Genomic DNA, 27,677 nt, shown 5'->3' on the forward strand with positions numbered 1-27,677 from the left:
CAAATGCAGCCTTCACTCTGGGTTGGCAGCAAGGCACTTCTCTGTTTCCAAGTGCCACACAGTCTCTGGTGGCCATGCCTCCCCTTATGTAGTCCCTCTTCTCAGCATCTTTCCTCTTCCTGTGCCTTTTGAAATCTATTTAGATTCAGGGAGGCTCCATTCTTCTCCTTGAGAAGCATTACCACCCTCTCTTCCATCTGTACCCTGTACATGGCATTGTGCTTCTGACCTTCAAGGGGCTCAGAGAACATTTTCAGGTCACAGTGGTTTTTAGAGATCATCTGCTCCAACCCTGCCATTTTCATTGATGAGGACACAGAGACTCAGGCTAGTTTATGGACCCTCTTCAAGTTTCCCAGCAGTGTCGTATGATTAAGACAAGAGGCCGGTTTTCTGGGTAACAGTCCAGAGCTCTTTCTCTTAAGCCATGCTGCCTCCACAGTCAATGTGTTGTGCGTCAGGAAGCTTCATACTATTCAGTATGCAGGTTCGTTAAATATTTGATTAAACATGTTACTTGTGGTCATATCTTTTTTTAAAAAAATTCAGGGCATAAAATCATCTGGAATGTAATCCAGCAAGCTAAGATTATTTCTAGGGTGAAACCAAATTCAACTTTTATCGCTTTGACTTATGACACCTTTTTGAGTGCTAGGTCTACCTGCACTTCCATTTACGTCACTACCATTTAAATAATGTCTCCTTTGTTCTTTCTCAGTCTCGTAGAGACATACTCCCATTTGTTTTGTGTTAAATATCGGTATAAATAAGTTATCAATAATCAATATATTCTCTGACACCTTGTTGTATATTTTATAAATCCCTTTTCTTGCAAGTGAATGTTAGCATTCCTAACTCTTAACATAATTAAATTATGTACTTATCAGTTAAGGAACTGGTTTGCTTTAGTGATGGTGCCAAGAGACAGTAACCATGTTCAATATGTCTATGTTTCTTACTTCATCTTGGGATTAAACCACAGAGATGGTATTTTTTGTTTGTTGTGTTGTTTGTATCAACATTTCATACAGATACAATAATTCGGTGTGAAGGAAAATCAGTGTTTTCTTGAGCTGATTTACATATGGATGTCAGATCCAGTTATGCTATTTTTATAGTATTGAGGAAAACAAAATGACCTTTTACTAAGTTTTTGATACTGGAAGATTCTGTGTTTTGAATTTGGAGGGGAGGAAGCTGCAGAGGAAAAGGAAAGAAGCAACTGTTGATTTATACCATGATGCTAGCAACAGTCAGGCATCTAAGATGCTTTTCAGCTATAATTGTGTCTTTGCTCAAGGCTACTGTAGTTATACTACATTCTATTCCATTGTCCATCAACTCCACCCGTTTCAAGGAGCTGAAGCTGATGCTAACCATAGAATAGTCCAGAATATCCTTTATGTTTTTTCTCTTTGCTATAAATGCAGCGTTATTTTATAGACTGGAGATATTGCTTCATAAGATCACATAGTGCCACTCATTTATAAGATTATAGTACAATAATCAGAAGTATGTGTTAAAATATATTTAGCTGTCCTCTTTAAGTCCCTGCTTTTTGATATGATTATTTTTCCAAAAAGAAATTGAAAACAAAATGTCATCCAGTAAATATGTTCGTGGATAGCATATATCTGAAATGGATAGTTTACCCTTAACGGGAATAGTAAAATACACTACAGAAGCTTTCAGCTGGCTTCTATCAAAATAATTACTTTAGCAATTATCTCTGCCGTTCAGATAACTTTTGCATGCGGGTGGTGTTTCTGTGCCTTTGTGTTCATCAACCTCATGCTTAGCATTCTCCCAGGAACTATTACACTGACAGATTTTTTTTTTTAAGTGTAGGAGAAGGAGAAGAAAGGGAAAGGGCTATTTAAAAGGAATTGCACTCTGATACATAGGTAGTTAGCAACTTAATTCTGAGCCCAAGGTGATTGTGCTGTGAGGTGGAGTTCTTTGGCAGGGTCTCCTGAATCAGAAGCATGATACCTGGGCCAACTGAAGGCCAGCTACTGCGTTCAAGGGAAGGAACTGTGTAGATACGGGATTCTGGAAGCGAGTCAGGATAAGCTTATCAGGGTGTGCATACTTAAATGTCTTTTTAAAAGTTTATTCTTAAACTTTAGTGTCAAATCTGTTATTTTATAAGGCATTTTTTGACATTGAGGAGACAAACATTTCTAGTTATGAATTCTAGGCATTTTTTACTCAATTACGCTTTAGGCAAAGATGTACTATCCACAGCTAAAATAAATTTCTACTTTCTGTTTCTTCTCACTTCTCACAAGAGTTCAGCACAAAACAAGTGTTATTAAGAGAGATTTTTTGGCTTAAATTGGTACGTTAAATATGCTTCTGTTTTAAAATATTTTAATTTCATAGAGCAATTTTACATGCAGAATGTGATCCCACTTGTTCAAATCTTGGACCGTGGTAGAGAAATGTTTTGGAAAGCAGCCCACTTTGACCTCTTCTTTCCCTTTTATCTCGACATCTGTGAGTTTTAAAGCAAAAAAAGAAAAAAGAATTTTAAGAGAAATTTGTCTTTGAGTGGAATGTTTTCTTGTAGTTCACTGAGGTGGGATTCCTTTGGCTCGTCATGTGTGTGTGCTTGAGTAAGTAGAAACACTTTAAGAAAAGTAAACTGTGCTTTTCTACTGTCATATTTGATTTGGGCTGCGTCCTGATGGTTGTTTGAAGCTAACATGAAATGCGATGCCTGCCTGACCCATTTTAGCAACCCATTATCATAATTTCACTGTCGTATGGCCGCTGAGTTAATGTACTTACAAATGACAGAGAAAGTGTGTTACATGACCTTAGGGTTTTCAAAAATTAAATGACGTCGTAGGTCGTATTTCAAAGAATAGCTAAGGAGAATGGTTTTCTTTGCTGCATAAAGTGTCACTGTGCATAGCAACAGGATATTGTATTTCTTTTTTATTACGCAAAAATGTGAAGCTTTTAAACTCCTAGATTCCCCACATAAAATTTAATATTGGGGTAGAGAATGAAACGTCCAGTGGATAAATCTGCTTCTCCCCCATCTCATTCCCTCTCACTTTCTAGACGAGACCCCTTCAAAGCTCAGAAATGCAGAAATGCTTTGTCATTTTCTTGTCCGATGATGAATTTACTATTTCCCCCCTTACACGAATCTCATGAATTCCCACCTAAAAGGCAATAAAGTACTTATATTTACTGAAATACACTTTTCTAGGATTGCTTAACAATACACTGTCTTTTTTCTTGTCGGATTTGGGAATCAGTTTACAAAAGTGTTCTTTGAAAAGAACCGAGCCTTCTAGCCTGAAGAAACTCTTAATTAAAGCAAGTGGTATCAACATTGTATTACTGCACAGAGACCTGCACTGCTCACCTTTTTTGGTGTCCTGAGCCTAGACCACAGAGGTCCCCATCCCCGGGTGAGTGATCGATGCTGTCCCGTTGGACAAGGTTTACTAGAAGGGTGACAGACCACAGCCCATGATACACATGTGGTGTGGGAGGAGACTTGCAGCCCGGTGCTAGGGCCTCACCCTGTCCTCACACTTAGCTGTCGAAGTCAACTCATCTGTTCTATAGTTCTCTTTCCATGTTAGGAATAGATCAAACAGTAGCTCTTTGAGGAAAGCCTCTGACTTCAATGCAGTGGATTGATCATAGGTTGTAGATAATACTAGGCCTCCAAGTAAAAACAAGAATTCACAGAGTCCCCTTTCATTGAGTTCGTGTGCAGATAACATAGGTCCCCATGTAATGAGGCAGGAGCTTCGAGGAGGGGTGGGTGTGAGCTGCTTACAGACCTTGGCTAGAATATTCATGAACAGAAATCCAACTTGTATGTAGAAGTAATAGTAATTAATGCAGTCCTCAGGAAGCACAACAGAGGATAGGAAAACAGGTCACAGTCTTATATTCTCTTGAAACATAAGGATGTCTTGAAAGCCAAAAAGTGGCACTAAAATTGAACAGCTTAAATTTTCTTTCACCTACCACCTGCAGACTGCAATTGATGGTGCCTGAGTCAAGAACTATAGTTGTGGGCTCCTATAGATCACCTGCAGGAGCTGGGCGCTGAGTCCTGGCGGGGACTCCCTGAGACTGTGTTCAGTGCAATTTGTAGCCTTACAAATGTCAGATCTTGTTACGCCCCTGGCAGTATTGACATAAAGAATATTATTTAAAGTTTCTAAAATGTGATGAAGCTTCTAAATTTAATCTGCACTGTATTATGCACCAAAATTAAATTGCAGGGAAAAAAGATGTGGTTGCAGTGTGTGCTTAGAAATGACTTGTCATAATGAAATTTCTTTTACCCAAACAATTAAGAGCATTTTCAAAATTTTCTGACATAGCCAAAAAGTTTTTATTTCTGTTATAGACTTAGTAGCTCTGAAAATTGCTTTATTTCCTTGATTTCAATGGACACAAATTGCATGGCTCTATTTTTTCTTAAAATGAATATACACCATGATTACAGAAATACTAAAATGTGTCCTCTGGGGGAAAACCTCATTTTACATTGCAGCTCTGCTCATAATCCTGCGAAAGCTGGTGTGAAGCCATCTTTTTCCGAGTTGAAGAAATAATGCCAACCAAAAACAGGTTGATGCTGCATCTTGGACACATAGGATAGTCACAGAACAGACAGACCCCATCTCACCCATAGACCGTGGAGTCAGGCAGCCACACTGTGTGTGGGCTTCGTGGCAAGGGTTTCTTCAGAGGTTTGGCATATGGAATAAGAACCAAAGATGGGGTTCAAGGAGATGGAACGCTGCTCATTGCTTCCAGAGCGTAAACAGCGGTGGGGCCGCGCCAGTGGGTCCTGAAACACATCACGGGCAATAGGCTTCGAGTGTCTCTGAATTAGGAGGAGACATTAGGAGGAGAGAGGATGAAGGAGAGGGAAGGAGTTCAGTTCTTTCCTAAATGGAGTGAATAAGTACATACTGTTAAATGATAGCCGTTTCTCACAGAAATGATGCTGGGTATAAGAAATGCTTCTGAAAAGAGGAAGAGAGACCTTTCGTATGCATATTCAGTTCTGACACATGCTTGAGTATGAGAAAGATGGTGAATGTTTTGCACAAGTGGAGATGCATAAAATCGGGCATTCTGAAACAATAGCAGCACAGTATCCTGTATGACATTTTACATCGTCTCCTCGACACAGGGCAGACAGCACTACACCTCATGACTGCAACTTCTAAATGAATCTCAGGGACAAGGTCAGAATTTCCCCTCCCCTCCGAGTCAGCTTCCTTAAGAAGAAGTGGGTTCGAAGGGGGTTATTAGCAATATAAATCGCCCTTCCTGTCAGTCAAACGCTCAGAAATGCAGGACATGATACTGGCCGTTTTGGTGACAGAATATAAATCAGCAAAGATTAAATTATTAGATAATTTGGAAACTTAACAGTTTGCATTGTGCACTTCCAATTGTTTTGCTGACTTGCACTTCTCTTGGCTGTCCAGGGTTTTATTAACCGTCTTTAAGACATCTATCACCTCCTTCCTCTTCATTTTCCAATGGGCAAATTTTCCCAGGAAGGAGAGTTGCAGCACTGATGCCTGCAGTCGCTGCTCCAGAAAGATTGCTGTATTTTCATTGACATGCCGTGCATTACCATAATTGGCTTTTCTACATGATAGGAGAGAGGAAATAATAATGTCATTTTATTTACAGCCAGAGTGTCGCTTTATGAGACTTCTCCAAGTTTCTGCCATGCTGTGTAGGTCAAATGACATCTTTTGATCAGTCCTGTCCAAAGACATCAAAGCTGAGTGGCATGTAATGGAGACCTAGTGACAAACCAAATCTAGAAAAGAAATAAGACTGCCAGTTTCCCATTAAACTGCCTGCTAAACAGCGCCGCTTCCCCGTGTCGGCTACAAAACCACTCTGACCACCTAAATCAGGGGAATGAAAGGAGGCTGAATTGGACATTAGTACTGCAAATGACTGCGGTGATTGCCACGACTTCCCTCCTCCCCCTCCCCAAAAAATCAGCGAGCAAACCATGCGAGTTACAGTGAGACTGCTCTGTGCCCATTCATTTCCCTCCTGCCACTTGCTGGTTTTCTGATCTGGTTTATTTAGGTTTGACATCAGCCAAATGGTGTAGCGCGATGTCTCTGACAGATATTCTTACTGATTTAAAGGGAGGCACAACTCAGGAAAGATGGATCTTCTGAGACAGGATTTCAGAGTGGCTGTTTTTCCCTTTTCCACCCCATTTTCTTCCCTTTATGATTCCAGTTGATGTGTTGTTCCTATTCACAGTCAAATCATTAGAGCCTTCAGAACTTGGGAAGAACTGTGTTTGATTGACGACAGTGAGGCTTCATGTTGACTGCCACATGGGCTAGGTGGCCAGCATACTGGAAATACGATTTTTAAAAAAGTCTCCGGAAACACGTATTTTATGCTAGAGATTGATAAAAGAAGTATTTCTGCTCTAATACAGCAGGGTTCACCTTCCCAGGTGATTGGGCCACATGGAAATTTACATCACATGTATGGAAAAAAGCCACAGCTTCAGTGCATTTATCTGCATCGCTTTGCTTTGGATTACATGCAGCGTCTGCTCATTCTTTAATTCACTATCCAGCCTGTAGTTATGGAACAGCTACTTTGTTCCAGGCACCATGTTAGCTGCCAGGATCCAAGGTCCACTAAGATGTTGTTCTGTGCTCAAGGAGACCTGGCCCAGCAGGAAGACAGATCACTAGACCCGTGGTTACCTCCCCTGTGCTATGATTAAGTGGCTGCAGGGTGTGGGGGAATCATGAGCTGGGGCAAGTTGGGGGAGGGCCCTGAAGGCTGGCAGGTGGCAATGCTGGAGCCTGTTTGTCGAGGGGCAGCTGTCGGGTGGAGCAGAGCTGACTCCACAGAGGGAGCCTGGCTGGTGTAGTTGGAAACAGACATTTTTGATCCTCTTATTTTTCTATTGTAGTAAAATGTACAAAATTGATATGATATATAAAATTATATTAACTCTTATTAAGCGTACAGTTCAGTGGCATTAAATACATTTGCATTGCTGTGTAGCCATCACCACCCCATCCATTCCCAGAACTTTTTCATCTTCTCAAACTAAACTGAAACTCGGTACCCATTGAACAGTACCCCTCGTTCCCAGCCCCCCTGGCTCCCAGCAGCCACCGTTCTACCTTCTGTCTCTGTGATGAAGCCTGAGTTGACGTGGCTGGAAACAGATTCCGACAGGGCTTTGTAGCCATCCCATAAATGGCAGTCCTGAAAATAGTGTCCTCTGTAGCCTGTCATAGCGGATACATGTGACCAGAACTTTTAGGGAGAACTACCCAAGACCAGTTTTGTTGACTTTCATGTAGACAAGAACCTGATTTTGCAAACAGCCTATTCCGAAATTGGAATCAGTTTTAAACTCATGCCACTTACAGTTGCTGATAGAGATGGCCCATTGCGGCATTATGGTTGTGTGTCAGGTTGTGTGTCCACCCCCGGCTGTGGGGTGGACCATCTAGGTAAAGCCCCTGCTCCTTGTCTTACTGATGGCATGGCCCGGGGCACCTCACTTAACCTCTGTGCCTCAGTTTCCCATATAGGAATAGAGAGTGAAATAGGATTTCCCCTTGTAGTGTCGGTGAGGAGCTAACACAGTTAATACATGTAGAGTACTTACGATGGTGGCTGGTCCAGAGGAAGGGTTCAACAGATATTAACTTGTTATTATTCAATGACATTTTAATGCAAAGCATAACGCTGGTTGAGCAGATATTCTGTGGGTATGAAATGTTTATCCAAGAACAAATAATTTTTTTCTCTCAAATATAGTCCTCCCAAATAAATTACAAGTGTGCTGGGAAAATACCCTTCTCTATCCAGGTGGATCATTATCCAAGAATATATTTTCTTCCTATTTGAGATTAGATTTCAATATTGCCACTGAAAAAAAATTGCTTCTGATGATTGGAGTGGGCTTTTTACCCTTTCTACAGAGAATATATTTGCATGTGTATACTGTTTTCTTTCAGGCTACTGTCGTGAGTATTTAGGGACTGTTAGCATCAAACATCCTTTTTTCCTACTCTGACTTGACTTTAATAACTTCCACTGTTTAGCCCACTCCCATGGTGTAGTTTAGATTTTTTTAGTGTATTTTCTTTTTTTCTGAATCTTTTCTTTCCCCCTCTGTTTTCATTAAGTGAAGCACACTCAACATTGTTCTCCAAGCATTTTCATGAGCAGAACCAAAGGAGGCCGAAGGGAAAGAGAGAACCACGGAAATGAAGTTAAAAGTTGGGAGTTGAGGACCTGTGCTTGCTTCAGCTGGTCTCAGTAAGAGACTTTCCTGCAGAAACAAATGGGATAGAATTTGTTTTGTTTCTTATGCCCCATGAATGCATCATTTATTTTAGAAATTGTGTTACCCAAACCTTGTGCATTCTCCAGGAATCCCACTTATAGTCTGTGTCTAGAGACGTGGTTGCAGCGTGGACTCAGGGACCTCACAGGCAGCTGATCAGAAGAAATAGGAGAAAATATCCTTAGACTAGGAATGGTTTATACTAAATTTTTGAAAATGCAAGTAATGACTAGCATAAGGGCCCTGCGTATCACCTCGTTAAGTGGGCATCCCTCCAGCCTCTCCTTTGGATAGATCAAGGAGGAATACTGTGAAGAATGCTTGAGGCTTGAACCCAGACTAGGACTGAAGCACCTTCTTCCATCTTTTTAGCTGGGAAACTTTATCTCTCGCTTCACTCAAGGATGCAAATGAAGAGTGAAATCCACTCACCTGCAGAATTCACTTCTCTGGGTGCCCCAGGCACCCTGGGCCTGCATCTTCCTGAGCCCCATCCCTGGTGTGCTCAATAATGCAGCAGGATTTTGCTCCACCAAAGTGTCACCTGTCTAGGTGAGTTGTGCCCGTGCCTATCTGAAGTGACAGCCATCTTTGAGTCCCCGCGTCTCTAACTGACTTCTCTTTTATCATTCATGTTGGGAAGGTAGCATTTTCGACAAGGTTGTTTCCTCTTCCCCCTCTTCTTTTTTCTTGCCCCTCCCCCCTTCCCGCTTCCTGGTCCCCTCCCCACCCCCTTAACGCACCTGATCAAAACATTATCACTGACAAAGGTTTCTCTCTCCAAATTAAATGAGTCCAACTAGCCTGGGAATTTCCACGAAGAAAGAAAGCGAAATGCTGATGTGCGAAGTTAATGAATCTGGTAACAGAGAGAACATTATTGAGCCCGGATAATATGATCTAGCTGCCTTCCTTCTCCACTCGCTTCCTGTAAAGAATGTATGGAAGTCAGTTATGTGGCGTGATTCTAACATCTGTCCTACCCCATAATGGTAATTTGTATAAGTAATGGAAACAGGTTAAATACTTCCATTCCAATGTTGCCAGCAGGGATGAAAATGAACATTTCAATGAAATCATCTCGACAGAGCAGAGAGGGGAGGGGGCATAGACTGATTCATCTCCACTCCCTTTGGTGATGGGAGCCCTAATGAGAATGCTCGGATGTATAGTTTATCAGATAGAAGAGGAAGAGCACGCAGGTCTGAGAGATGAGAATCCTGCAGAACTGCGCCGGCACGCGAGGTGCCTTGGTCTCCTTTGCAGACCTTTGCTAATAACGTGCTCTTTTCATTCTAAGGGAGGATGAGAGGGAAAGAGGGGAGGAGGGCCAGGGATCTGTGTGCACCCCTCTGATGGGCTGCCTGCCAGGCTCATCTTCAGCTGGGCAAAACCACAGGGTGATTCTACTAGATTTCTTAGGACTCTGCTAAAACTTAAAGGGAGGAAGGAGAACTGGTATTTTCCTCATTTCTTTGTAATTGGAAATAATCCTCTTTCAGAGTGGCCTTCTCTTTGCCTAGAGAGTCACTTTACTTCTTTAAGTTGTTAATGTGAAGAAGAGCCATTTCACTTGGCTTGCTAGTGCTATTTAAAAAGAATTTAAGTTGGAACTCAATTCCTTGTCACTGTATCCCTATACTTGTACTCTCCTTCTAGAGAGAATATCAGGTCATCTAGCAAGGGGAATACGTGTCCTATAGCGTCGTTGTCAATCCAAGTATGTTAATGTGGGTTGTTCAGCATATTTTCATTCTAAAATGCTGCAATTGAACATTGTATTTTCCAGTATTGCTACCTTTCTCCTATGTAGACTGTGTTATTTACTATCCAGATGAGTTAGAAATGGAAACCACCTAGTCAGCTGGCCTGTCATATTAAATGCTAATATCCCAATGATTCCAAACATCCAAATTTGGGAACATTGCAAAAGCTGAGCACCTTTTATGAAGGGGACACACCTTCTGCTTTTCATCAGGATATTTTGCCACCGAGGAGGAAGAGATGGGGTACACGGATGTTCCATAGTGCGTGTGGGTATTTGGGGTGTCTGCTAGATTTTTCAGCATAGATCTGAAGCTGACTTTTAGAAAGCAGAGCATGTTCGGGGAAGCCTTTCTTCTATTGTTGCTTCAGCTCTTTAGCAAAGCACCCACACTTGTTCATCTATCCACAGAGCAGCGATAACAGTGAGGCAGCGTTCTGGGAGTGTTCGCCTCTTATGGAATATAAAACAGGATGGTTTAAGAAAACACCTTTATTTTGTGCATAATTGGGGTACAGATTAAGATGCAAGTTCGGGGAGAATACAAACCTAATTGCTCAGAGCCAGTGTTATTAAGACTCGAGGGAATTTGCAACTTTACCACATTTAGCCATTAAAAAACAAATACAGCTGTCACTTCTCACCCATCCCTAAAAATGACTGTTGACTAGAGTGAGTCTTGTTTTCTTTAAAGCAACAAAGATATTTTAAACAATGTTGGGCTACAAATTGAGAAACATAATTTTTATCTGATTTGCTAAAGATATGATGTTTGTGCCTCATATAATTACAATTTGAGATGAAAATGTTTTTCAGACGGTGTATGTGTGTTTACGTTGTAAACCGTCAGCTCACACATTGTTGGTGTCATATGAGGCTCTAACAGGGACCGTATACATTGCCTTATGTCCACTCACATTAGAACACACAGAATTTCATGTTGCTCAGGATGACAGCATATCTTCAGGGACACGTTGGCATCCAGAAGGCACATTTTATGACAAAAAATATTAACAAGATTTAATTAAAGAATGAAGTCTAACCATCAGATCCAGTTGTCCCATTTCCATTTTGGGAATGGTAGGGCCTATATAATTTTAAATTTTTTATTCACACCCATGCACATACACACTCACCTGCACACACTCACACCTGTGTGCACACACGCGTGCACTCGCACACCCACATCCACCCACACGTGCATGCGCGTGAAGGCCGGCGGCGCCTCCTCCTGGGCTGCTGGTGCTTGCTGGTTCATACGGTTCCTTGCAGTCGGTAGGGTGCTGTGCGTGTCCCCCCGATGGCAGGACACACTGTACACGCTCACACTGTCACATTCTGCACCATCGTGCTAGGCTCAGGAAGGGTGGGGGAGTGATGGCAAAGCTGTTTTGACACAAAAAGAAATAGCAAAAATGATGATCTGGAGTCTTTGTTTTATTTGATGGGGAAAAATGTCATTTATTTCTATACGTAATTGTAAAAGAAGAATTTTATACTGCAGTTACCATTTTCAAGCTTACTCATTCATCAGATTTTCATGAGGTGGAGGTGGGGTGATGGTGGGGGGCTGGTGACGCCAGCGGTGAGGGTGTAGTGGAGAAAATGCAGAGGTGGTGACTATTTTCTGTGATTCAGTGGCCTCTCTTATAAAAATCTTTTAGTCTAAAAGATTGTATTCATTCCCCTGGTAAAGGATATTCTGATAGGTTAATCACTAGAAATAAGCATTTCTACAAATATCATAATATATTCCAGTACATTTGTACCCATAAGAACTAAAGATTGTTAGAAAACTGTAGCTTATAGTGAAAACCAAAGATTTTTGGAAAATTGTAGCTTATAATGAAAACAAAGGATTGTCACAAATAATTAGCTAAACTTGTAAGTTGTTATGTCTCTCTATATCTTTGTCTGTCTGTCTCTCTCTCTGCCAAAGTAATTTTTTTTAAAAACGGCATCTTGTAAAGCAATTATGAGAATTCACTGATAATAGTAAAAATAAACCTAATTATTAAGATAAAGAATTTTATTTTCTGTCATGATAGTGTTGATATAACTTTTGATTCAGACACCAAATATTGTTACTAATAGGATTTAAGTAAAGTCAGGTGTCATGTTACCCTCTATTTGGTTTCCAGTCAAGTATAGAGACAATTATGCAGGATGTGTTAGCTCATGGTTCATCACACTGATAAATAATTTCTGTCCGTGGCCACTTTTAAAGATAAAAGTTCTCCTAACCCTGTGCTGGATGTTAGTGCTAGTCTCCCATCAGTAGCAGCACGGGTGCCTGGTACACGTCCTTGCCACTTGCCTACATCCATGCCGCGACGGCCTAGAGGCTGGCATTCCCATTTCTCTTCTGTTCCTGTGTGTTTATGGGAATAAGCTACTGGCTTTTAAAATGGAGACATATTCTGAGACATAAGCCCTTTGTGGGTTTTGGAGACTGTGGAAGACCCCTTCACTCCTTGATTTCTCACTCCCATCCTCTGAGACCCTTGGAAAGGCCTGTAGAAGTTCACCTTTTTGGAATAAACTTTGTGTTAAAGTATTGCAAGAGTACAGCGTGCAGTGCTGTGAAGGTAGCTGGGTTATCAGGCAGCAGTAGATTTGGCGACATTTGTTTGTAGTTCTTGGTGATGGCTGGCAGCATGTAGTCAGAGAACGAGCCGGTACTTAATCTGCGTTACGTTTCTTTACACTCATTTCAGCCATTTGAAGAGGTATGCCATGCACAAGTCTCCTCTCTGGATTTCTAAATGTTTCTCATCGGGGCGAGCCCTACCCTGGCTGATGAAAGTCCTTTTTTAGTTTCAGGGGGTCAGATAGTACCAAGTTGGAACCTGGTGTTGGCTAATATTGGGTTTGTAGACCCGGAGTCATCAGACTGCTTCAGGGTAGGATTTATCTTTCCTCAGACGTGGGGGTAAAAACTGAAATCGGCTGATGTTTTGAGTGCAGGTCATTGGGTATGCAGGTCTTGGGGATGACTAGCTTGGTTTCTGGAGTAAGAGAACATTTCCACCATGTGTTAACATGCACTCCAATAGTCAGCAAACAGCCACGTGCTCTCTCAGGTGCATAGAAGTGTCACTTGCTTTTTGCTCTTCTCACTTTATTTTAACTTCTTTTAATTTTTTAAGATTCTCATATAATGTCCTCTTTTTCTTCCTGACACCACTGAAAATCAAAGTTTTTCATCTTTTACATACGGTTTAAGCTCTGATTTGTGCTACTTGTTAAGTACATTGTTGACAAACTCTAGACAAAAGATTAACACCTAAAGTGCTTATTGGGAACAGCAAGAGGGTCTTAAATTAGTTTTCTTATTCCCCATTTAACTTGAAATTGAATTCAGGGGCAGTGAGAGAAAGAAGAAATTATGTTTGTTTTAAAACAGTTACCTGTGGATTCCTAATTAAAATTAGAATTGGGAAAAGCCATTAGGTCATTTTATTTGCAGACTCTGAAATTCTTAAAAATTGTTTCTATTGTTTTTTTTTTCTATCATGTCAGAGCAAAAGTAGCCTTTCAGCTTTGCTTGGCAGGGTGTCAGTCTTCCTGCAAGAAATCAGAACGATGTTAGTAAATTAGTGCGTATATTGTATTTTTACCTTCTTTCCTGATGAGGAAGGGCCACACTCTGCCTGGGTCTGCTCTCTGTGCATTTTTTTGTTTCCCAGCGTATTCTAACTTTCATCAAAACCACCTGCTCTCTCCATAACGAAGGTGACGTTACTTTATGAGTGATCAATTATAACTTTGGAAGAAAGTCTGTTTCGTAAGATTCTACAATGAATCGAAGCTGTACATTCATCACTTAGGTGTGGGGAGGCCCCTTTTGTGAATTGGCCCCTTGGAGTAAATGTATTTTGATATAATGGCCATCTGTTCATGGGTATCACATTTGCCAGTCTGCAAAATAGTTTGATTTAGATAAACATGTAATTTGGTAAGATTATATAGTTTCACCAGGTGGCAATACAATAGTGAAATTTGGTATTTACTGTAAGGCAGTCACCAAGCAGGGACTGAAGACCTGCATTTGTGTTTGTCACTTTTGAACATCCATTCGTGTTTCACAGCCAGCTCTCACTTACGTGTGCTAATGAGGAAAAGAGAGCTTGGGTAGACAGTTTCCTGACCTCATTGCTGTCATTTGTGTCCACCACCTCCTCCGTCAGGCCTCCAAAGAGCTCTTCACAAGGAACAGCATTTCTGCCTGGTGTGGGTTTCCCCACCTCTCTCTTCCTTCCTCTGTTCTTTGGCAGACGCTCTAATCATCAGCAAAGCCTCTGAAAGGCAGGCACGGGGAAAAGAAGAACAAGAAGGGCCCAGCCGGTCCATGGCCCGAATTTCACATCTGACTGTCGGAGCACCATCTACACAACAATTAAGACGGATGCTGGCTCAGCTTCAGTCTTAACTGAAGGGATGGGCTTGGGCTGGGATGGGCATATCATCATTTTGTTCCCATTGTTCCCATTTATTTGAGTGGCATGAAGCTAAGCAGGTTCCCATAGCCACAGGACGATGGCACATCTGTGTGCAGGATGTTTTCTGATTCATTCTGTGAGTCTGTGGGGTGTGAGGAGGAGGAGGAGCAGCCGTCCTCGTTCCTTCAGGCTGTTGTAGCAGAGCACCGTAGACTGTGTGGCTGCGTGTGGACTGTGAGCAACAGACTTGTATTACTCACAGTTCTGGGCCTGGGAGGTGGGAGATCAAGGCAGCAGCAGATCTGGGAGCTGGTGAGGAGGGCCTGCCTCCTGTGTGTATGTAGATGGTGTCATCTCACTGTGTCGTCATGTGGTAGAAGGGGCAAGCCAGCTCTCTGGAGCCTTTTAAAAAATAAGGGCACTCATGCTGTTCTTGAGGGCTCTTTCCTGGTGGCCTCCTAAAGGCCCTACCTCCTTCTGCCATTACTGTGGGGGGTTAGATTTCAACAGAGGAATTCGAGGGCGGGGATACAAACATTCAGACCACAGCAGCTGACAAGCACACAGTTGGGCCACATACTGATGATGATGATTCTGTCATTGCCATAAATACTTCCTATAACCCCAAAAGACATTGTTCCAGTGGGGACAGTGGTTGTTCCAGTGGGGAAACCGAGGTCCCAAGGAGCGAGTGAGTGTATCGGGTCACACTGTGTGTATGTATCTGAGCCTGGGCTCCTACCATGCTCTCCAGACATCAAATCCGTACCTTCCATCTCTCTCTCCTTCTGCCACGCTAAGGGGGTGGGTGAGGGGAATCTGTTCTACTAAAGAAACCACAGCAATGGCCACGTTAGTATAAGCCCCATAGAGGCGAACCACTGGGGTGTCAGTCCCACCCCAGTTCACTCTGTCTTTTCAGGCCCAGGCTCCTGGGGAGCACCCCTTTGGATCACCCCTGCACACATCCAGGGTGGATTAGTGGACCTCACTGTGTGTGACAGGTATAGCCTGGGGGTGGGTTGGAGGGGGGCTGGCTTCCCAAAGTGATTTGGCACATTCCTCCCTGATACAGACTTAGCAAAATCCAAGCACTCCTTCCTTGCCTAGTACGGAGGCCAAGGTGCTGGGTTGCTCCTGTTTGGAGGCACCTGGGTTCTGGGTTGGAATTTCTCCTATCTCAGGCTTTGTCCCGTGACTCCTGGCCGCCTTCTCCCCAGGTCCTAAACTCTTAAAATGAAACTCTGTTGATTTTCAGTCCTTCTGAGGGATTCTGGCCCTGGGATCTGGTGCTCTCTGCCTGCTCCCCAGTTTTGGAAGGGTATGGGCCCTTGTTGGGGGTCTGTGGGGGCAGAAGAACCAGAAGACTCAGTGCACCGTGAAAGACCGGGGGTGGAGGGAGGCAGAGGCTGCTTGGAGCCTGGCCTGCTGCTGCCTGGTTGAGCCTCGGGAGGGTCCTTGGCCACTCAGCTGTGACAGGGGAGATCAGAAGCGCAGGTCCTCCAGTGCTGGCTGCTGGAGGTGGTCGTCCGGAGGTGGTGCTGTGGCTCCAGTTACTATTATTATTTGTATTATTATGGAGTCCTTGGAACTAAGCCAGGCCTCGAAGGGTCTTGGAATGATGCGAGGAAGAGGGTAAGGTGAGGCCGGCAGTCAGTCACAGATTTAATATGGAGTCTTTCATGGGACGCCCTCCTGCCCACCTCCGTCTGCGGGGCCGTTGAGTCCCTTGCACCCACTAATGTCTGTGGCTGTCCCAAAGACTGTTCCCTTCCATGGTCACAAGAGCTTCAGACAAGAGGCCACTCTGACCAGCACTTCAGCCTCAGGGCCCCTGGACCGGGGTGGTGGGAGAATGGTGAGGATGTGCTTTATTCGAGGGGGACAGGAGAGCTGCTTGGGGTCAGGAGCGCGGGTTCGGGCTAGTGAGAAATGGTGCCCAGTGATGTGGGGTGGAAGGGAGGCCGTCCTCCCAGCTGTCTTGAAGGTTTATGCTTCCTCGCATCTCTTGTAAGTTAGAGGGGAAAAGTTTAGCTAGTTAAAAAAATAGATATGATGAGCTAAAAGAACGTAGTAGAATAGTAAAATAGCTGAAAAATAGAAGATGATCAGGATTCAATAAACTGGAAGAGTATATGATAAAAGTATAAATGCCAGAAGGTTCAGAGGGCAAGGACAGCAGTGAGCAAACCCCATCAGCTAAGGCCTAGCATGGTGACAACTGTGTGTGGGTGAGCCGCCGGCCCTCCTGTTTGTCAGACACTGCAGCCCCTCCCATGGGAAGGCTGGATGGAGAACTCCCTGCAGTGGCTGTGGAATTGAGGAGCTGGAGCAGGAGGATGGTGGGAGGCGGCCACTGTGGTTGGGGACCTGGGGGAACTGGGGCAGAGCAGCCCAGGACAGCCTCTCTGGCAGTGCGGGGCAGGAGCTCACTCATGTTCTCAACCCAGACACCATCTGCATCCCTGATGGTTCCAAATCCCCTTTCATTTTTAACATTAAAACACAGTAACAATTAATAAAGCCTTTCGCAACATTCCTGCCCCGGGCTGGGCCCCGCCATTCTCCGTGCTCCCCAATTCCCGGGATCTGACTGCTGGCTGTGGCTGCGGCTGGTAGACGTTCCGTGAAAATTTGCTTCTAGCAAATTCATTCCAGTAATGGTGTTCAATGGCTAGTCCATGTTGGCTGAACTGAAAATATTGAAGATTTCAAAAATACAGATATTCGTGAAAAACCACTTCATTCAATGATAAATAACTTGTGTATTTATTATCTAGATAGAATAACACTGTGACATTCTTTGAAAAGGATTTTTTCTTTGTACTGTGTATATAATTTTGTCTTCTGCTTTTTTCATTTAATGATTTTCTCCATGTCATTAAAACATACTTTCTCATGTTTGAAGGATACTGCATCCTGGGAATAAACACTAGTTCATGTAACTACTCCTTATTGTTGAAGATTTAGACAGTGGCAAGTTTTATGTGTGTAAAAGGACATCTTGTATAAGGGACATCTTTGTGCATGAAGCTTTTTCTGCATTTCATATTAACTTCTTAGGCTAACTTCAAAAAATAAAATGATTGGGCTAAAGAGCATCAATGTTTTAACATTTCTCTCCCTTTACTCTTTTTCTTTGAGATTCTCTCATTTATAACACCGTGTCTGGCACATAATGGCTGTTCTAAATACTTAATACAGAATTCCTTTTGGTCATTCATTCATTCAAAAACATTTACTCCATATCTTCTCTGGCATTTAGATGTTAATGAGACAAAAGAAAATAACTTGATCCCGATAGTGGCAAAGGGGAAAGACCAGGGCTGGGAGTCAGTGACTCGCTTTCAAATCATGTTTCCATCATTTGTTTCCTGTGTTACTTTGGGGAAGTCAGTCAACTTCCCCAAGACTCTGTTTTCTTTCCTGTGGAATAGGTGTTTCAGTGATAACTTAGCTTAAAGGGTTGTGAGATTAAATGAAGCAATGGGATGAAAATACTCAACCCAGAGGCGCAGGAGCCTGTGCCGTGTGAGCTGAGTGAAAGAATTCACAGCTCTATGAAGAGGACAGACAGGTAACAGCTCCAGATTCTTCCAGGAGTGGTGAATTCCGTGAGGGGGTTGAGAGGGTGGCATAAGGAGATGACCTTTGAGCCTCCCTGGAGGGATGAGGGAGGGCCCAGTAGCTCACACCAGGCAGAGAGTGGGGGAGGGCTGGCATCCAGACTGGGCACTCCCCTGCAGGGGAAGGGCTGCCTGGGACCAGATAGATAGAGCGGGCTGGGCACAGAGGGCTGGGCACAGGCAGGGCAGCGGTGAGGGTCCAGACGCCCTGCCTGGGACACGCAGCTTCAGCAAAGGCTCGCACTCAGGGTTGTCGGGAGCACAGCGTCTGCTGGAAGGGAGAATGTCACGGACCAGGAGTGGAGCGAGGTCATCCGGGGACATTGGAAGGCTCTGGCCACAGCTGGTCATCAGTGCGGGGCCAGTTTGGATGCGGGGCCTGAGGACCAGGAGGCTTTGAGGATGGCGCTGCTTTTCTGCCTCGGATACTCTCGTTTGGGGTTATTCGGTAACATCTGAATCTGGAGATTCAGAAGGAGGAGAAAGTGTGCTGTTGTTTTGAGGAGGAGGGTGCTGGAGAGGGCGGTGGGGTGTCATTTTGTTTGCACACAACGTAGGTGTGATGTGGAGCACCCGTGTCACATTAGATCTGTGTCAGAACGGTGGGGCTCCTTCCACGGGCCCTACATGGGGCCAGGCCCTGAAAGCACCATGGGGGCGGCATGACAGGCGTCCTCCCTGGTGGGCCTGTGTCTGGCAGGTGTGCAGGGGTGCTCATGGCTGTGGTCGGCACAGGCACTGGGGTTGTGGAGAAGGTGAGATTGGCCAGAGAGAGGCTGCAGTAAGAACGGGCAAGAGCAGGAGGCAGACCTGGGGATGCGGCAGCTCAGAACAGGGAGCGGGTAGCGGGCACCAAGAGTCTGGAGACGAGGGAGAGGGCCACATGCTGCTCATGGGTGCAACTGGGTGGGGAGTGAGAAGTTGCCTCCAGATGGCATCTGGAAGGGGGGCATGCTAGGTGCGGGCAGGGAGAGCCCGAACCTGTGGGGGCCCAGCCTTCACCCTGGTCCACACGGGGCTCCCTGCCTTCCAAAAGTGTCCCTCGCCTACCTGGTCACAGGCTGCCTGATCACCCTGCTTTGCTTCTTCCCTGGGACATGAGTCCCCGTCCCTAGGGCAGGGACTTTATGGACCTCCTCCTTCCACGTCCGCACTCCCTGGAGTCCACACAGGGCCGTGGACATCTGCGCAAGGAAATGGCTTGCTGGGAAGATGACTTCTTAGGAGGGCCTTCTCGTTCTGTGGATCTGTGAGGTCCAATCTGTTCTGACACACATTGGCGATGAGATACATTGTAGCTCAGCCTAGGAACTTCCCGGGTGCAGAATGGACTGTCTTGGAGCGTGGTCTGGACAATGCTCTGCGCCTGCTGGGAGCATGAGGGTGCAGCATGGTGTGGGAAGAGGCCATCACCATGTGAGTTGCCGGGCCAGGCCCTGAGACACAGCCCTGACTCCGGACCCTCATCCTTTGTGGGCACCTGCTCCAAGCAAGGGGATGAGGATTGGTCAGTGTTGAACACACCTAGAGGCATGAGAGTAAGTTTCCCATTTCTGTGTTTTCAGTGTTGAGAGGAAAGCCTGCCAAGGACGGAATTGTGTCCCCGTCATTCATATGTGGAAGGCCTGACTCCCATTGTGGCTGTATTTGGAGAAGGGGCCTTTAGGAAGTAATTAACATTAAATGGGGTCACAGGGCCATCATCCAACAGAGGTGGCCTTAAAAGAAGTGGAAGAGCTCTCTCTTTCCACCTGCTGGAAGGAAGAGCCATTCAGGGAGAGAGCTGCCATCCTCAAGCCAGGGAGAGGCCTCACCAGAAACCAAACCCTGCCAGACCTTAACCTGGGACTTCCAGTCTCCAGGACTGGGAGAAAGGAAGTTCTGTTGGTCAAGCCATATCCGCATACGGTATGTGGATATGGTAGCCCAAGCTGACGAACACAAAGTCACTTATTGGCACACACAGGTTGGCCGCCTGCTGTGGGGTGGGCCATGGGAGGGCTGGTTTAGCCTGTGCAGCAGCCTTCAGGCACCTGTGGCCGGGAGCAGAGGCACACAGAGCAGTGGGCCAGCAGTGACGGGCTCCCAGAACTGAGCAGATCCAAGTCAAGCTAAACGTTTCCTTTGCATTAGTGGCCATGAAACTCCCTTTCACAAAGATGGGTTGACAAAAGCTGTGAGGCTGTTTCCTATAGTCGATCCTGATAGAAGGGCCTCCCGCACACAGTGGGAGGGGCCTGGGGCCAAGGCCAGCACATGCTCAGGCCTGCCAACATCTTAAACCTGGGCCTTCTGCCTCCCCTGGGCGTTGCCCTGCCCAGCACATCCTGCAGCCTTCAGAGTCACCCTCTGAATCCACAGAGGAGCTGCACCTTGTAGCCCAAGCCAACATGGCCCAGGCCAGGCTGGTTCAAAGGTGATGAGTCTGACCAGTGGTTCTTAAAGTGGGGTCCCTGGATCCTAGCAGTGAACCCTCAGAACTGGGCCATCCTAAACCTTTAATAATTACGGGCTAATGACAATGTGCCTGAACTTGGCAATTATCTTTTAATTTTATGAGCGTTATATTTTACAGGAGAGTCATAGAATCATCTAGAACATTCCCCACATGTTGATGCCTGTAGTTGAGGCCTGGGGTCTTACATGATTGGTTATTTTCCACACTCACAGTACAGTGTGAACAGGATTGTGATTCCTGGTTTTGCTGCTTTTCCACATACCTCCATGAAATGCGTGAACACAGGTGTGCAGATTGTCATGTGCAGAAAAGGGCAGTGTGTGCAAGCACTCGGGATGGCCTGAACTAGAAGATTCTCCACATGACCGATTCAGTCGTCTCTCATTGTGTGTGTGTGTGTGTGTGCGTGTGCTTGTGTGTACACATGTGATTGTGCGTGTGCCTGTGAGTGCTGGCTGCTGCTAGAATCTGAAGCCCTGCATTTGCGGGTTTTGAGGCTCTCACACTGCTCCCTGCTGCTGCCCCTGGCATCCTCCGTTTGGGCGGCCAAGATGTTTTCTGTCCCTCCCAGCAGTCCTCCCTGAAAACGTCTGTGCTCCTTGTGTTCCCTCAGGCCCTGGCTCTGATGATGTCATCATGAATGATGATATTTAATGAGACACCCCTCTCAGGTCAGATGAATGCATTTTAATAGGGATTTTCTGCAAAATATCTGAACCCCAAATACCCCAAGTTGTTGATGGAACTGTAGTCCAGCTAGTTGTTGCCTCGAGACGGGAAAAGTAAGTAAAAGTGCCTTGGTCAAAGAAGCTGAGGCAGTGTTCCTTGCAGTAGTCTCCCCTTGGGAGTTAGGAAGGTGTGTTGCATAGTGAAGGATCTGACATGTCCTGCAGTCACAAGTCCAGCTTTCATCTCGGTTTCTCTGCCCTCCAGCCTCATCCATGGGACAACTTCCATATCCTGGAAGCCCCTCTGGGAAACGCTGCCTTCAGCCCATGAAGTCGCTCCGCTGTGCAGTCGTGGGCCTGTAGTAGGCAGCTGGAGCGTGGACCGTTGGGCTTTTGTAATTAAACAGCTTTTATTGTGATAAAATATTTATAATGTATAAGTGACCATGTTAACCATTTTAAGTGCACAGTTTCATGGCGTTAAGAACGTTCATATTGATGTGCAGCCATCATCACCCTCCATCTCCAGAACTTTCTCATCTTCCCAGATGGAAACTCTGTCCCCATCCCCTCCTTCTCCTGCAACTCGCCACCACTCTGCTTTCTTTTTCTATGAATGTGACAACTCTAGGGCCCTCACGTGAGGTGAGCCATGCAGTACATGTCCTCTTGTGTCTGGCTGCCTTCACCAAGCACTATGCCCTCGAGGTGCATCCGCGCTGCAGTGCATGTCAGAACTCCCTTTCCAAGCCTGAGTGTGGACGGGCCACACCGCGTTCATCCCTCCAACCGTCAGTGGACCTTTTGGTGCCTTCCAGCTTTTGGCTGCAGTCAATGAGGCTGCTCTGGGCCTTGGTGAACAACCGTGGCTTTTGCCATCTGGCAGCCCCATGCGGGTGGCGCTTTGCTCTGCCAGGCAGGAGATTGGCGGTGCCATGTTGGTGCTTTTGGTGAAGACCAGAGTGTTTTCATTGCTTGCCATTGAGGAGTGTTTTTATTTATGGAAACGATATACTGTCTGTGAGTATCCTGCTCTAAAAATGGATAACCAGGTCCTGCCCAATGGGTGTTTACAAATATTTGCCGTATGGAAGTCATGAGGGGACTCCTGGGTCACTTACAGAGGGAACAGCCTATAGGAGGGGTGCTTGGCAGGTGGTGGCTGGAGTTCCAAGTTCCTGCGCTTCCCGCCAGGCTGCAAGGGTCAAACTGACATCTTCGGGACGAGCACAGGACATCATCCTCCAGCTCAGTCCCCTTTGCTAAAGACACACTCAGGAGGGGACAGCACCTTTTGAAACCTAACTCCTGCAAAGGGGTAGATATGTAAACTTGGGGTAGCCTTGTGTCTTGGGAGCTAGGCTGACAAATATCTTTTTAAAGATCATCTAACTGCTGGGGAGGCTGTGTCCTTGAAGATGATTTACTTCTTCTAACTGGGTTTCATTTTTCTCTCCTAGCTTATGTTCCTGAGGAAGAATTGAAGGCAGCAGAAATAGATGAAGAGCACTTGGAGGATGACGGGCTGTCTTTGGACATTCAGGAAAATGAGTACATGTGCAATGAAGAGACGGAGATCAAAGAGGCGCAGAGCTACCAGAACTCCCCAGTCAGCTCTGTGACTAACCAGGACGCCGGCTACGGGTCGCCCTTCAGTGAGAGCAGCGACCAGCTAGCCCATTTCAAAGGCTCTTCCTCTCGAGAAGAGAAGGAGGATCCGCAGTGTCCCGACAGCGTCTCGTACCCCCAGGACAGCCTGGCACAGATCAAAGCTGTGTATGCAAACTTGTTCTCCGAGTCCTGCTGGTCCAGCTTAGCTCTGGATTTAAAGAAGTCGGGTTCCACCACCAGCACCAACGATGCCAGCCAGAAGGAGAGCTCCGCCCCCACCCCCACACCCCCCACCTGCCCCGTCAGCACCACTGGCCCCACCACGAGCACGCCCAGCACCAGCTGCAGCTCCAGCACCACCCACAGCAGTACCACCAGTACCAGCAGCAGCTCCGGGTACGACTGGCACCAGGCTGCACTGGCCAAGACACTGCAGCAGACGTCCTCGTACGGGCTGCTTCCTGAGCCCAGCCTGTTCAGCACCGTGCAGCTCTACCGCCAGAACAACAAGCTCTACGGCTCCGTCTTCACGGGCGCCAGCAAGTTCCGGTGCAAAGACTGCAGTGCCGCGTACGACACGCTGGTGGAACTGACGGTGCACATGAACGAGACAGGCCACTACCGCGACGACAACAGGGACAAGGACTCCGAGAAGACCAAGCGGTGGTCCAAGCCCAGGAAGCGCTCCCTGATGGAGATGGAGGGGAAGGAGGACGCCCAGAAGGTGCTGAAGTGCATGTACTGTGGACACTCCTTTGAGTCCTTGCAGGACCTCAGCGTCCACATGATCAAAACCAAGCATTACCAGAAAGTGCCTCTGAAGGAGCCAGTGCCAGCCATCACCAAACTGGTCCCCTCCACCAAAAAGCGGGCGCTTCAGGACCTGGCGCCCCCCTGCTCCCCTGAGCCAGCAGGAATGGCCGCAGAGGTGGCCCTGAGTGAGTCAGCCAAGGATCAGAAAGCAGCGAACCCGTACGTCACGCCCAATAACCGCTACGGCTACCAGAATGGCGCCAGCTACACCTGGCAGTTTGAGGCCCGCAAGGCGCAGATCCTCAAGTGCATGGAGTGTGGCAGCTCCCACGACACGCTGCAGCAGCTCACCGCCCACATGATGGTCACCGGGCACTTCCTGAAAGTGACCACCTCGGCTTCTAAGAAGGGCAAGCAGTTGGTGCTGGACCCTGTGGTGGAAGAGAAGATCCAGTCCATCCCACTACCGCCCACCACCCACACGCGGCTGCCGGCCTCCAGCATCAAAAAGCAGCCCGACTCTCCCGCAGGGTCCACGACTTCTGAAGAAAAGAAAGAGCCGGAGAAGGAGAAGCCGCCCGTGGCTGGCGACGCGGAGAAGATCAAGGAGGAGAGTGAGGACAGCTTGGAGAAATTTGAGCCCAGCACCCTGTACCCGTACCTGCGTGAGGAGGACCTGGACGACAGCCCCAAGGGAGGGCTGGACATTCTCAAGTCCCTGGAGAATACCGTCTCCACGGCCATTAGCAAAGCTCAGAATGGTGCGCCCTCATGGGGTGGCTACCCCAGCATCCACGCAGCCTACCAGCTCCCGGGCACCGTGAAGCCACTGCCGGCGGCCGTGCAGAGCGTGCAGGTGCAGCCGTCCTATGCTGGCGGTGTGAAGTCGCTGTCTTCCGCCGAGCACAACGCCCTCCTGCACTCCCCAGGGAGCCTCACGCCCCCACCGCACAAGAGCAACGTGTCTGCCATGGAGGAGCTGGTGGAGAAGGTCACGGGCAAGGTCAACATCAAGAAGGAGGAGAGACCCCCTGAGAAGGAGAAGAGCTCCCCGGCCAAGGCTGCGTCCCCCATAGCAAAAGAGAATAAAGATTTCCCTAAAACGGAGGAAGTCAGCGGCAAACCACAGAAGAAGGGCCCTGAGGCCGAGACTGGGAAGGCCAAAAAGGAGGGACCGCTGGACGTTCACACCCCAAATGGCACAGAGCCTCTCAAAGCAAAGGTCACCAACGGCTGTAACAACCTGGGGATCATCACGGACCACTCACCGGAGCCTTCCTTCATCAACCCGCTGAGCGCTTTGCAGTCCATCATGAACACCCACCTGGGCAAGGTGTCCAAGCCCGTGAGTCCCTCGCTGGACCCGCTGGCGATGCTGTACAAGATCAGCAACAGCATGCTGGACAAGCCGGTGTACCCCGCCACCCCTGTGAAGCAGGCCGATGCCATCGACCGCTACTACTATGAAAACAGCGACCAGCCCATTGACTTAACCAAGTCCAAGAACAAGCCGCTGGTGTCCAGCGTGGCTGATTCGGTGGCATCACCTCTGCGGGAGAGCGCACTCATGGACATCTCCGACATGGTGAAAAACCTCACAGGCCGCCTGACGCCCAAGTCCTCCACACCCTCCACAGTTTCAGAGAAGTCCGATGCTGATGGCAGCAGCTTTGAGGAGGCGTTGGATGAGCTGTCACCGGTCCACAAGAGGAAGGGCCGGCAGTCCAACTGGAACCCGCAGCACCTGCTCATCCTGCAGGCCCAGTTCGCCTCGAGCTTGCGGGAGACCACAGAGGGCAAGTACATCATGTCGGACCTGGGCCCGCAGGAGAGGGTGCACATCTCGAAGTTTACCGGGCTCTCCATGACCACCATCAGCCACTGGCTGGCCAATGTGAAGTACCAGTTGAGGAGGACAGGGGGAACGAAATTCCTAAAGAACCTGGACACAGGGCATCCTGTTTTCTTTTGCAACGATTGTGCCTCTCAGTTCAGAACTGCTTCTACATACATAAGTCATTTGGAGACACACTTGGGCTTCAGCCTGAAGGATCTCTCCAAGCTGCCATTCAATCAGATTCAAGAACAGCAGAATGTTTCAAAAGTCCTCACCAACAAAACTCTGGGCCCACTGGGGGCCACCGAGGAAGACTTGGGCTCCACATTCCAATGTAAGCTCTGCAACCGGACTTTTGCGAGCAAGCACGCAGTCAAACTGCACCTTAGTAAGACCCACGGCAAGTCTCCCGAGGACCACCTGATCTATGTGACTGAGTTGGAGAAACAGTAGCGTCCAGGTATGCAAGAGACCGCGGAACATTGCACTAAACGTCGTCGAGCTGCACTAGGCCTGGCCTGAGCCTCTGAAATCAGTCTTTCCTTTGTTGCTGGCCCGCCTCTCTGGACCTTGGTTTTCTTACACATATTTTGTATATTTATATGCTCTCTGTCCGATTTGTGCATGTTATTTTTCTTTTTCCGTGAGTCAAAGTCTGACCTTTATTTTCAACATCTGTTCTTGATGTTAAGCTATCTTTTGTAGGAAATAGTGGGGCACACTACTCAGAGACATTATTTAGCAGTAAAGAAAGACACAAATAACAATGATAAAAAGACATCCTAAAATGGTGAAGTTGCCATGACAATAAAGGTCATAGAACCTGGTAGTGTCAAATTTAACCCTTTGAGGACTGTAATTGCATTTCTGTGCCTTTCACTTGAAAAAAAAAAAAAGAAAAAAGAAAAAAAGGCTTAAAGGCATTTCATTCAGATCAAAAGCTGTGTCAGACACAAAACTTATTTAATAATTAAAAAATGAGCTTTTATATGCAGAACTGGTTTGTGAGGAAACATGCATGCAGCTGTGGGAAGATAGAAAGCTGTCTAGGACTCACGGGGTTCGGAAGCCACACCTCTACATGTCTAAAACAAAAAACAACAACAACAGATACCCCACTCGCCACTATGCCCAAACCCTCTGGATGCTGAAAAATGCCACTTTCGGCAAAAAAAAAGTATGCAAGCTATTATTTAAAAATGTGTAAAAATGCTATTTCTTTTTTCCTGTAAAATATTGCAGTTTATAGTTATTTACAAATGTAAGCTTTGGTACAAGCTGACCTTTCTATAGCGTGCTGCATTGGTAAATGAAAAAAAATGGGGCAAACGTTGGAGTCCTTTCCTTGTAAATTGCCAGCATCAGCTTAAAAATTCCTGTATGTTACATATCGTACCATTTTAATCTCTTCAACTTTCTTTGTACCTTCTGGCTGTATGCTTTCTCTTTTAACTTTTTATATTGTCATTTTATATTAAATTTCTGTGTATATAATGTAAAACCACAATTTTTGAATAAAATTTAGTTCCTGCAGCTTGATTTAAATAGAGGACTTTTACTGGCACCTGCATCTCTCCAGATGCATGTACTCAGAGGGACTGTCAGACAAAAATAAATACATAAAAACAAAGCAAGCAATGCACTATTAATTATACATTTTGATGTTATATCATTAATATTGTACAGTACATTTTGGTTCACACAATTAAATCCACTGTTTTCTCAGATGTAAAATAAACCCACATGCAGTTCTTGATTTACACGGATTGTCATGTCGTCATTATTTTGCCTTTGAGATGTTATTTCAGCAACAAGAGGTATTGCTTATGCAATCAACCAACAAAAATTCTATTCAGAATCATCATTTCATGATTTGTGTGCTGACATGTTTCATTCAAATGATAAGTATTGCGTTTTAAAAAATGATAATTAAAATTTTTAACTCCACTGGGTGCCAAGGATTGCCGAGTTTAGCCATTGAGTGTTGGCTGTTTTGTACTTAGGTGGGCTGAGATGCGTCCTTCAGAGAATCCTTTGCAAAATTTAAAAATATGTATAATTAACCTGTGTGTCTATCCAGATATTTAATGATGGGAGTAGAGGGGTAGGGCTTACTCCACCAGCAAAGACCCCAAGGACCCTGGAATTAGTTCTGTGT

General features: G+C 46.1%; 1 protein-coding gene across 2 annotated transcripts in view; it reads left to right on the top strand.

Annotated features, from left to right (window-relative positions):
* The window catches only part of TSHZ1 (teashirt zinc finger homeobox 1), a 78,961-nt gene extending 51,680 nt beyond the window's left edge, over positions 1-27,281 (top strand). For both annotated transcript variants that reach the window (XM_003827303.7, XM_055102371.2), the window contains exon 2: positions 22,779-27,281. In XM_003827303.7, coding sequence (XP_003827351.3) covers positions 22,779-25,972 — 3,194 coding nt within the window. In that variant the 3' untranslated portion in view covers positions 25,973-27,281. The remainder of the gene's footprint in view (positions 1-22,778) is intronic.
* Positions 27,282-27,677: the final 396 nt, after the last annotated feature.

This window comes from Pan paniscus, chromosome 17, assembly GCF_029289425.2.
Source record: "Pan paniscus chromosome 17, NHGRI_mPanPan1-v2.0_pri, whole genome shotgun sequence".
NCBI lineage: Eukaryota > Metazoa > Chordata > Mammalia > Primates > Hominidae > Pan > Pan paniscus.